General features: G+C 39.8%; 1 protein-coding gene across 3 annotated transcripts in view; it reads left to right on the top strand.

Annotated features, from left to right (window-relative positions):
- The window catches only part of TARS1 (threonyl-tRNA synthetase 1), a 28665-nt gene extending 18525 nt beyond the window's left edge, over positions 1–10140 (top strand). For all 3 annotated transcript variants that reach the window (XM_086869866.1, XM_086869865.1, XM_086869864.1), the window contains 13 exons: positions 163–227; positions 309–387; positions 924–1070; positions 1948–2046; positions 2727–2893; positions 3410–3572; positions 3661–3798; positions 4490–4567; positions 6325–6425; positions 6538–6642; positions 7309–7381; positions 8125–8239; positions 8875–10140. In XM_086869866.1, coding sequence (XP_086725992.1) covers positions 163–227; positions 309–387; positions 924–1070; positions 1948–2046; positions 2727–2893; positions 3410–3572; positions 3661–3798; positions 4490–4567; positions 6325–6425; positions 6538–6642; positions 7309–7381; positions 8125–8239; positions 8875–9023 — 1479 coding nt within the window. In that variant the 3' untranslated portion in view covers positions 9024–10140. The remainder of the gene's footprint in view (positions 1–162; positions 228–308; positions 388–923; positions 1071–1947; positions 2047–2726; positions 2894–3409; positions 3573–3660; positions 3799–4489; positions 4568–6324; positions 6426–6537; positions 6643–7308; positions 7382–8124; positions 8240–8874) is intronic.
- Positions 10141–12187: the final 2047 nt, after the last annotated feature.

The raw sequence follows: 12187 nt of genomic DNA, 5'->3' as shown, positions 1-12187 counted from the left end.
TCTGGGCACCTTGCTTCACTACTGTTTGCCCTCCTGTCAATCTCTTTCACAGGCCTGTTCTGAAGCAACATGGCATCATGTTTGCAAATAATTTAAACTGTTGGCCACTTCTCTTTTTTTTAACAAGGAATTAACAAGTACATGTGCTGCTTCTCTTCTCAGTATAATAAATTCAAGTGTCGCATTCTGAATGAGAAGGTCAATACCCCAACTACTACAGTATACAGGTAATTTTGTATGGATCATAATATTACTGAATTTATGGTTCTAGGATTAAATATACCAAATAAATGCTTTCCTTTTCTTAGGTGTGGTCCCCTGATAGATTTATGCAGAGGTCCTCATGTCAGACATACTGGCAAGATAAAGACCATAAAAATTCATAAGGTAAGTGCTGCCTTAGACAAATGTTTTCACTGCCACACTTCAGCTGCTTTGCAGTCTTTGGGCTTAGTCAGGAAGGTACTAACTAATGTTGGTAACCTGGCCAAAGACTTGGTGTTGCAGACTGAAAATGTTGTATGCTAGAATGGTACTCACATGTAAAGCCCAATTAGGTGTCCAGGTCCTGCACAGGAGTGTGAGTTCTGTTTAAGGTTTGCCTGAACTGTGTCAATTAGAGTTGATAGTTTTTGCTAAGCTGATGGTTACAGCTATTAGTGAATAAACAGTTGGAACAGGGTAGCTACGAGGCAGATAGGCTTTTAAAAAAGACAAGACCTGAAACTATTTCTACTTACTGTATTTACCTTTAAGGATTTTTCCAATTTGTGCTCTGAATTTCACATGAAATTTCTCCTCATGCCTTCGTTGTTCCACAGTAATGATTTATTAATAATTGCATGCCTTTTCATGGCCAGTAGAAATAGTAAAACGTGGAGGCTTCTCCCTTTCTTCAATGTTTCATTTCTTTTTGCATGCAGAATTCTTCTACCTATTGGGAAGGCAAGGCCGATATGGAATCCCTCCAGAGGATCTATGGAATTTCATTTCCAGATACAAAAATGCTGAAGGAGTGGGAGAAATTCCAGGAGGAGGCTAAAAGCAGAGATCACAGAAAAATTGGGCGGGTGAGACAGCTTTTCTGGTAGTGTATTTCAAAAGCACTGTGTGAATATTAAATTGAAAGCATCTTAAAGACATCCTATACTTGCTGCCGCGACCAAGGTGTGACACAATTTTATTTTCAGTTGGATTGTGAAGTCAACTGCTTTTCTCGCAAGCATTCAAGGTCTAAAATAAATAACTTTTTAATGCTGTAAACACAATGACTACCTTATTGTACATATTGGTCAGAACAGAATATAAAGACTTCAGTCTGCAGCCCATGAACGCTCCAGTCTGCAATGCTCATTCCTACAGTTTGCTGCAGCCTGTTCATGCAGTTATTTCCTTCTGCATGACTTCAGAATCTTCAGCAGTATACAGCTGTGTTTTTCAGCTGGCTGGTTTTTGGGTTTGTTTTTTCAGATGGAAACCCCTGTAAGATAAGTAACTGATAGTTCTGGATAGGGTTAAAGTGCGGGTCATACATCATGACAAAATACTGAAGAATTCCCCGTATGAAGACCTTAGGTGTGTGCACAGTTTGTAACAACATTAACCAGCTGTAGTTCACACATTCAGTTCAAGTGCAGATAATTAGAGAGCTGCAGAAGCAGAACAAAACATTTACTTGTCAGTGTGCAGAGGGAGCTGTGGGGGCACAGTTGGGAGTTCAGTGTAAAATTTTGGCACATCAGTAATGATTTCCTTCCCCTGTAACTGCTGACAGACATAAAAATATTAGTGAAAATGCATCTGGCGTATTGGATATTGCTTTTTTCCCATGTTTTTATTTTTGAAACTCTGATTAGTGATGCCCAGTCAGTAGCAATTAATTTGAGAACGTTAAGTGAAAAAGTTAGGGTGCAAATACTATGTTTTTAAAGTAATATTTTCTTGCAGGACCAAGAACTGTTTTTCTTCCATGAGCTCAGCCCTGGTAGCTGTTTTTTCATGCCGAAAGGAGCTTATATTTATAACACATTAATTGAATTTATACGGGTAAGTGATATCTTTTGGAAATCTTGTAGGAGAAATTGGGTAATTTAAAAAAAATAATTAGCAGCATGCTACATTTAACAGTATTAATAGCCCTTCATTTTAAGTTATTTTCTAGTTGTGTAAGCCATGGAACTAAAGAAATGTTTCTTTGTTTCTTTGAGTTGGTCTTACCACAATCTCTGTAAAATGATGTGTTTTCAGTACCTTATACCTGTAGTTAATGTTGAGATAAAGTTGCTTTGTCATAGGAATTCTTCAGTGTCTAATAGCAGGGCTAAGCTTACACTACTGCTGTTCCATTGATGCATATTAATTTGTTTTAATAAACATACATAATTTGATGTTGTAGCCCTATTCGTTTTGAAAATACACACAGGAAAATAATTCTGATCTTCCTGTGGTAATATTTGAAGTCTGTGTCATTACTGTATATTTGGGCTGCAGTGTAATATACCAAGGATCCTTGAGTAATTAGAGACTGCTGCATTGCATTTCTTGCAAGAAACTGTTTGGGGGAAGGGTGGTGGAAGGGATGTATGCTGGCACACCCGATTTGAAGTTTAGTCTTCCTTTCTCCATTTCATATGGCATCATTTTTATATTTCTATGGTAGTAGATCAGAGCCTGTGCTTACTTTTGCTTTCTTTATTACTTATTTTATGTACTGTGCCCATTTCTAGAGTGAGTATCGAAAACGTGGATTCCAGGAAGTTGTCACTCCAAATGTTTTCAACAGCAAACTGTGGATGACTTCAGGGCACTGGCAGCATTACAGTGAGAATATGTTTTCCTTTGAAGTGGAGAAAGAAATCTTTGCTTTGAAGCCTATGAACTGCCCAGGACACTGGTAAATAGATAGCAAATTCAGTTTACCAGAGATTGTGCTGACTGGAAAAAAAAAAAACAAAAAAACAAACAAATCCACTCTGCTTCCTTTGCCTGTGTAAATATAAAGAAGGCTATCTTCAACCTTATTCATTTTGTCAGGAATTATGTAGTTACATGTCTTGCTGTCTACGTGCTTTCTTCACTTGAGACACTGAGAAATGTCATGTCATTTTACTGTCATTAGAGCGACCCCATCATTACAGGGGCATTGCCAGTCATGTGGCAGTTCAAGCATTCAGCTTCTAATGCTCAGTTTTGGGAGCTGTTTTATCTCCTTTCTATGAGGAGGGGAAGGCCCACCAGCTGTAAAGGGAGATTGTTTTCCTGACAAATGTAGATAAGACTGAAGGCTCTATCAATCAGATTACACTGATTGCCTTAGGGGCATGTGCTTCATCACTGGCTTCTTCTCCCTGGCTATTCTTTGCAAATTTTAAGTTCTCAATGAGCTTTAAGTAACAAACTTTTCTTTCAGCCTTATGTTTGACCATCGCCCGAGGTCGTGGCGTGAGCTGCCTTTGCGGTTGGCAGATTTTGGTGTCCTGCATCGCAACGAACTGTCAGGAGCTCTCACAGGACTCACCCGAGTACGCCGGTTCCAGCAGGACGATGCTCACATCTTCTGTGCTATGGAGCAGGTGGGGGCTGCTGATAAATGAAACTGGGTATTATAATCAAGTAAACTGAAATTTCAGTATTTGAGACATGATTTCTATTGTCATCAAGATTGAAGAGGAGATAAAAAGCTGTCTGGAGTTCTTGCGTACTGTGTATGATGTCTTTGGATTTTCATTTAAACTGAATCTCTCCACTCGTCCTGAAAAGTACCTGGGAGATATTGAAGTGTGGAATCAAGCTGAAAAGGTAAAACAGTAGTCTTGTTCTTTTCAATGATGTAAGGCTGTCTCTTCTGTAAGAACTTACTGCCTTCTGGGAGGTATAGTGAAGTTGGGCTGGGCGTGAGCAACGTGACTTGGATAACTGCCTTCAGTTCACTCTAGCTGCTATAAATAGTTTGCTCTCAGTATAGAGGCAGTCTCCATGTAAGCATCAAATGAAATCTTTCTCCTTGTCTCCTTTTGATAATTAAAAAGGAGGAAGAGAATAAAATCTGGCAGCCCCTGTAATAGACTTAAAGCCATCTTCCAAAAGTGAGGCTGAAAGGGATGGAGTTGGTCAATGCAGGTGTAGTGCTGGGGAGAAGATAAGGCAGGAATAGACATTTGGTGTACCAGGGCAGATTTCATCTGCCCAGCATTAACTACAAACTTTGAATTTAGTATAAAAAGTTCTTGTATCTCAGCTGGTGCTTGTTTGGCCTCTTCCGAAATGAGTGCATTAATTTTGTGTGTTTGAATTTGGACATAATTTTTTTTGTTTTTTGCTGGTCCTCTTCCAGAAGGTCTTTGGTGGTTCCTCTTCCATTTTTCAGAAAATAAATGTGTTTCAGCAGTAATTGAGAAGTAGTGGGAATTGGGAATCACCTATTTGTAGTACCTGGCTGTCCTGAAACTATAATGTGTAAGGAAATACTGTGTGTGTCCTTTATCTCCAGCAACTTGAAAACAGCCTCAATGCCTTTGGTGAGAAGTGGGAGTTAAACCCTGGTGATGGAGCTTTCTATGGACCTAAGGTTAGTGTGGGGTGCTAACCCCTAGCTGGATTTGGCTTTCAATTCTGTTTGCAAGGCAAAAGGCTGGGATGAGGAAGAAAGGAACTTCTGTTGTTGTTATCCCATTTTAATATGCTGCCTGACTGAAATTCTAGGTTTTTCCAGATATGTAAACTCTAACATACTTGAGAGAGAAATAATCTTCTGTGATCCTGGTTTTCACATAGTTTTAACTGCTTTAACACTCTTTTAGTTAATTTAACATGAATAAAATATTTGACTGCTGCTTAAACAGCTGGCTGGTTTAGTGGGTGAAGTGAACACAAGGTGGCACTGTAAGATCTGTTTTAGCAGAGCAGCTTCTGCATTGGAAATTTAAATTGAAATTGAAATCCTTTCAGCAGTAAGTGAATACTAAGTTGGGAGAAAACCAAAAGTAAACTGATTGGTTAAACAAATTTTTATTCCTTTACACGCTTGCAAGTTGCATTGAGTTACTGGTGGGTTTTGGAAATTCAAAAATCTCCATGCATTGATCATGAAAATTTGTTGGGTTTCCTAAGAACAGTCTCCTCAGTTCGGACAGATTAAGTAGGGCTTTTTAGAAATGTCATTGTTATCTTTGCATGCAAGGACACAGAGCATTATGAAATGGCTTTTAAATCTTTCCTTAATACACCTATGTTACGTTTATATTTGTGTTCTCATCTAGTAAATGTTCATCTCATTTGTGTTACCATCTAGTAAGCTGGTTCTGATTTCTCTATTTGTATGCCACTTTAATCAGTTTTGGTTTGTGTCTCGTAGGTAAAATGTGTTATAGCAGGTGGTATTTAGTAATTTCCGTATTTGATTGAAGGAAGACAAATATACAGGAACCTTTATTAACATTAATCTTACACTTGCTCTTCATACAGTCTGGATTTGAAATTAAGTTGTAAATAATTTAGTTTGATTAGAAGCTCTTTGGTGACAAGCTGAATTCCAATTAAGTGAATTCTGGATGCAAGATTAAAAGACATCTAGATCTTGAGTTGTTAAAACACTGATCTGTTTGTTTATTAAATAAATTAAAGTAAGGCATACTACCTCAATATATGGCCTGATATATACTGGTAAAATGATAAGTAAGTGAGCAACTTAAGGTCCGGACACTATAAGTCTGTTCTTTTTTATAAGCCTTCTCTGTCTAAGTTGTATCACAAGTGTACTCAGGATTTAAGTGCTAGATACAAAAGAACAGGCTTGACTTGTAGGTCAGAGCAAGTGTTACTGATCCATAGGAGTTCCTGCTGATAAGTGGGCTGTTTAACAGATTCTTGTCCTGTGTTCATGCCCTGAATTTCTAACACAAAGTCTTCAAATATTGCATAATAAAGAAATGTAAATTTGCCACTTTGAGGCTGAAGAAATTGCATTTGTGGGGAGACATGTTCAGTCCTGCATTTACCTTCTGCTGTATTCACTCAGTGAAAAGGCTCATGAAAGTTCCAGACTGAAACTCACGAAATACAGTCTGAGACATTAAATGTAGTTCTCCCCTGATATATTATCTCTCTAGTTACTCACCCTGTTTTAGCTCTAGCATCTTTTGCATCGGAACCTGCAAATCACTTAAACCCTAATGAAGACTGAAGTAAAACTATGATGTTTAAAATTGCGTAGAATTCCTCTGCATTGAGTGAAACTTTCCATCTCAAAACAATGAACTTGCTTTCAGAGACAGTGAATTTTCTTGTCTCTTAACTGTAAAAGTTTTATGTCTTCTTGTTCCTCAGATTGACATTCAGATTAAGGATGCCATTGGCCGCTACCACCAATGTGCTACAATTCAGCTTGACTTCCAGTTGCCAGTCAGATTTAACCTCACCTTTGTCAGGTAAGCATAAGGGCTGATAGTTTCAATTTCTGTGTAATCTAACTGCAGTGGCACTTACAGGCATAAGAAAAAGAAACAAGAAAAAAAACTTTACAGAAGTTTTTCTTTACAGCCACGATGGCAATGACAAGACAAGACCAGTTATCATTCACCGGGCTATCTTGGGATCTGTGGAGAGAATGATTGCCATTCTAACTGAGAACTATGGAGGCAAATGGTAATGTTGAAAAGTTATTATTCCAGTTCAAGCAAACTCTTCATGTAGGAGAGAAATTAGCCCCAAGTATTGGACAGTCATTGTGGTTTGTTTGTTCCCTGTGTTTGCTAGGGTGACATGCCTGGGAACAGCACAGGGCAATTTTTTCTTTACTGCCTTCCTTAGAGATGGAATTATTCAAGATATGGTAGATTCTACATGATACTGCCAGTGCAGGTGCAGCATACAGCTAGTCTGTCCACAGCATATGCATCCCAACTGCTTTTGCAGCAGGACTGTGTTGTAGAGTCATTTATGTAGATGATCTACTTTACCTGTGTTAATAACACAGTGGGAGTGACCCCTCTGATTATGACAAGACTCAGAAGTAAAGGTTTTCCTGTACTTTGTTAGGAATGAGCTCAATCAGTTAGGCTTTCTTGCTGTCATAAAACACAGCAGCAATCTTCAAGTCAGCAAGTGCTCATGCCCACACTGCAATCATTTTAGACACTAAGTTCTTTTGGGGAAATATTGTAATGAATATAGGGCTCTCATCACCTCTGGACCCAATCTGTGCAGCTGGCTTAAAGAGTCTCTTGTGTAGATTTTATTCCTCTCTGTAAATAGTATTTTTTGTACTGAAAAAATATTGAAAGGTGTATAAACTTGTTTTGTTTATTGAAGGCCACTCTGGCTGTCCCCACAGCAAGTAATGGTGGTACCAGTAGGACCAGCGTGTGATGAGTATGCCCAAAAGGTGATGTATATGGTTTCAGGGCTTTGTTTTCTGTATATTGTACTGATCTGAAATACTTAGTTACTAATGATTAATAGTATTTATTTCAGAGACATATTCCAAGTCGTTGCATATTACATGGAGTAATTTTTTATATCACAGTGATATAAAATTATCTGCCAAATTTGTAGTTCTCTTAAAGATGACCTGAGTTATGTTTTGGATATGTGAATAACAAATGTTGATCTTTGTGAGACTTTTAGTTTTTGAAAACTTAGTTTTTCTCTTGCTTAAATCTGTCCTACCCTTCATATTCTAATCCCCCGTGACCATGTGCCATGTGCCTCTTGCAGAGCATTAACAAAGATGAAAATGAGTCTTTGCATATTTAGCATCCAGTAAACCTTTGCCTGTAGTTCTTTAAAGCACATTATATATAAATAAAATAGTCTGCAGAATTTTTTTAAAAAAATTATATCTTACAATCAGTAAGCTCCACCATCCTGTTGCCTTTTACAATATCAAATCACTACTCAGCCCAACATTAGATGTTCACATCACTGCTTACTTGTTTATTGTGTAAATAGTTGCATGATAACCAATGTATTTTAGTTTCATGACCTGGGCTCATCTCCAAAACTGAACCCATGACAATGCCTTTGTTTTAGGATTCAGATAATCTGAAATGGTTTAAATCTACAAGTCATGAGTAGTTCATGGTCATGAATATCCAGTACTGACAGTTTAAATATTTTTTTCCTTAGGTCAGGCAGCAGTTTCATGATGCTGGATTTATGGCAGATGTTGATGTAGATCCTGGGTGCACACTGAACAAGAAGATCAGAAACGCTCAGCTTGCGCAGTATAACTTTATTCTGGGTAATGTATTAGTTTCCTTGTACTGGGCAGACCCTTTTGTTACAGGATTTGATCATTCTGTGAGCAAGGCAGAGAGTTCTGATCACTGGTTTAGGTCAATTTGTTCCTAAGAGCCCCCGCTGCAGAGAACCCCTCCTGCTGACATCATAGGCATTCCTGGTTTGTATAACTGTCCCTGAAGGGAGATCACTGTGATCCGAGGCATTATTGATACTTTTTGCTGTGTTCTGGTCAGCGGTATGGGGATAGATATGAAGTCTCTAGTCCTTTATCAGTCAGATTTTAAGTGATTTTCCATCCTCCCGATAATTTATGCTCTTGCTTCTGCTTTATCAAAAGAAATATGTTTTCATTGTATTCAGCTGTGGTACACTTCTGAACTTGGCATGCATGTATAAGAGAAGCCTATTTGAGAGTAAGAAATAGAGCAGGAAAAATTAGAAACTCGTCCTGAAGTACACGATTTGAAGTGGCATGTTAGTCCTGTTGTGTGAATTGGGGATCCAGCATTGGCCTTAAAACCATCTGGAGTCCATTAAGAGTAGAAGGCCCTTTGATAGAGAAACTCTGCTCTCCAAGTAACTGACAGAATTGTGAAAAAAAAGTTAATTCCTTTGCCTCTTGATTGTTTCTAGTTGTTGGTGAAAAGGAGAAGGCAGGGGGAACAGTGAACATCCGCACGCGAGACAACAAAGTGCACGGGGAAAGAACCATTGCAGACACGGTGGAGAGGCTGCTGCAGCTGAAATGCTCTCGTTCCAGACAAGCTGAAGAAGAATTTTAACACCATCTGCTCTACCTGGCATACAGAGAATTTGTAGTTTTCCTAATTTAGTTAACTAGAGTTTTTGTTCTGAGCCAGATTTGAAGTATATTTCACATTTGGACCTCTTGCTTATTTTAATGGGGATCTTTCTCTAGTCAAAAATGCCTCTTTTTTATATAAAAAAAATCAAGATTTTCAAAAAACTGAAGTAAAGTTTCCTGGCTTTTAACCAATGAGATGTGAAACAAGATGAAATTACTTTCTGTGACTGCAAGGAAATATTGAAACATTAATTAAGGGTATCTATGACATTCTAACTGCCCTGTTAAGAATAACATACATTTTGATAACAAATACTTTTCATGCCAGCTTAACAATAGACCTCAGGCTTAGGAACCAGCGTAGTAGCCATGTGCTGCAGCAGCAGCTTTTGGAGTGTCTCCATGAGCGAAGAAAATTATACCTTACCATCCTGTCTCATGGTCTATTACCACTTGTTATTGACTCTCAGAGCTCCCAGTCACATGAGCAGGTTCATGAGCAGAGGCCTCCTGCTTCCATTGTGGTTGTTACCTCTGGCAGTGCCTCAGCTCCCGGAGTGTGAGGCATTCCTGACTCCACAGTGGGGCCTTCTGCCACAGAGCACAGGGCTGCTAACCAAAGCCTACCATGCCCCTTTCCAAAGGCAGTCTCTGAAATGTGCTGGCTCTGCAGGTGAGGTCCTCAGAGCTGTAGAAAGGGGATAACACTGTCTGGAAAAAGCAGGGCACAGTAGAGCCAAAGAAGCAGCTGAGGAAACCAGTAGTATTAGGAACAAAGGTGATTCTGTTCCTGTCTGAGCTGTCATTACAGTAGGGGCATCTGTCACACAGAAACAAGAATGTACTGAATGAAACAGGTATGATTATTTCTTTAAGACAAATGCTACTTTTCACTTTAATAGGTACAGTCCTATCCATGGCACACTTCCTTCCCAAGCCTCTAGTCTAAGGCATTACATAATTAGCAGCCCTTCCTATCTTAATGCTGAGGGATCTCATCTATTAATTCTGGGTTTGGTTTGGGATTTTTCTCTGCATCTGGCTAACAAGGGGCAAATGTCTGTCACTGACAAAAAATAAAATCTCAGTCTGAAGTTTTTTTGCATCTTTATAATTTTATTAACTAACTTGAACAGCCTCAAAAGGTGGTTGATAACAGTTCATTTAAAAAGAAAAAAAAAAGCTATTCCTACAGCCAAAGCAAAGATCAGACAAGTCTGAGTACAGGTTTGAACTCTCACCTTTTGAGAACTTCCATGTCTTTCCTTTTCCATTATTGTCTGGGCAGAAGCATTTCATCCTGCCTTTTCTCACCTATTTTACTCAGGGGTGATGGTCACATTTTATTAGCATTTGATCCCTTAGTGAATTCAGACTCGGCAGACTGTAACCCCAGCAATTTTCAGCAAAATCTATTTCATCCTCCTTTGATTCATGGAGATTAAAGGTTCCATCTAACTGCTGGGGGGAAGAGGGGGAAATTGATTTTCACTGTCTTGCTGTCTTCAGACTTGCTTCTGTGAGGGTTATTATTTTCTGTATTTTGCACCTGCTTTACTTTGCTGAAAAGTGACTGTTGCCCATGCAGTCACTGCAGTGGAAGCAGATGTTGGGTACCCCTGGGGCAAAAGGACTTACACAGCCGGTGAAGCAAACCCAGTGTAGATACCAGTGGCCCAGGGTAAAGGAGACACTAGCTCTGTTCCTGTAGGAATTGTGCTTCGTACTGCCTTTCCACTGGTATCTTTGTTGATTTTCAGAGCTCTCCTTTCCTTTTTCTGGGGATCCCTGCATACACCAGCATTAAACTGCCGAGAAACTTCCCAGGGATGTGTAATGAGAAGCTGGTGCTGTGCAACAGCAGCTGCTGCTGTTTATGGCACAGCAGGTTTTGGAGAGGCTGTCCCTCTACAGCCACCTCATTTTCTGAGGTTGTGCTCTTGCATACCAGTAGAACAATGGGTACGTACTATGTGCATCCATCTCTAGAAACCACCCAAGGTGCTGTTCAGCACAGCACAGAGCCCCTGCAGGGTGGTGGCAGGACTGAGGTGCCTGCTTCCAGATCAGGTCAGCGTGGTTCAGCTGTGGGCATGCACAAGTAGAGCTGCCTCTGAGGCTGAGCTTCCCCCAGCCCTTTCCCTGCTCGAGTAGCAGCCTTCAGCAGTGCTCCTGCTGGCTACATCTGGCTTACAGACAACACCACAGGAGTTAAGGGCCGTAAATCTTCCTCAGCAGCTGAGGGCTAGTTGAGCACATGCCAACCCAAGATATGTCTGGTATGCAAATATTACTGTGAATCAGTTGTCTTATTCTATAAATAGTTGACAGCTGAGGGCCTGTTGGGCTCCGCTTTATGGCAGTCAGCTTCATGCCAGCATGTCCCCTAGAGTAAGGATTCTGCTCAAGTGTAATCCTTGAGGTTGGGAGAATCCTTGCCACAACAGAATCTCAGCAAATGATTAACAGCATGCTAAACTTTGAAATATTGGCTAAGTGCTTCAAAGGATGGATTGTGCACATGTAACCCTTTAGGCAGAACCTGTTCACTGAGTCTAGGACTAAACCTGGAACCATCTGCACTTAGACTCCCCTCAGAAAGGAACTTTGAATTCGTGGGGATCCTCCCTGAACCTCATGACTCAATGGCAAGTAGGGTCTCTTCAACAGTTTTGCCTGATCCCATTCTCTATGCAGTGAAAATCAAGTGTACCTTGCCACTGAATCTTGTTAAATAATCTGCACATCAAACCTCATTAAGTCACTGTTTTACACTGATAAACATAATGCTATTTCTTGGTTACAAGTAAAGTGCAGTACTTATCTGTAGCACTGGACAGGTGCAAACATCACATTCTCCCCTGGTTGAACCAGAAATCTTCTGAACAGTGGCTTTGGTCACTGCTTATCATCCTTAGTAGGATAAGCTCCCATCAAAGTACTGTGTGTCTCCTAAGGCAGGATAATGCAGCTTTGGTGTCATAGATTGATGGTGGGACCACTTGTCAAACAGGAAAGAAGCTTTTATATAATTCACTCCAGGGTTTGGGAAGGCTGAAGGCCACCTCTCCAGTTTGGCAGCACTTGCTCTAATTACCAGCATTAGGTAAGAGAAATTCAAGTCCTTTGCAATTTGCTTTT

Source organism: Cyanistes caeruleus, chromosome Z (genome assembly GCF_971803275.1).
Source record: "Cyanistes caeruleus chromosome Z, bCyaCae1.hap1.1, whole genome shotgun sequence".
Lineage (NCBI taxonomy): Eukaryota > Metazoa > Chordata > Aves > Passeriformes > Paridae > Cyanistes > Cyanistes caeruleus.
This window is presented reverse-complemented; position numbering and strand designations above follow the sequence as displayed.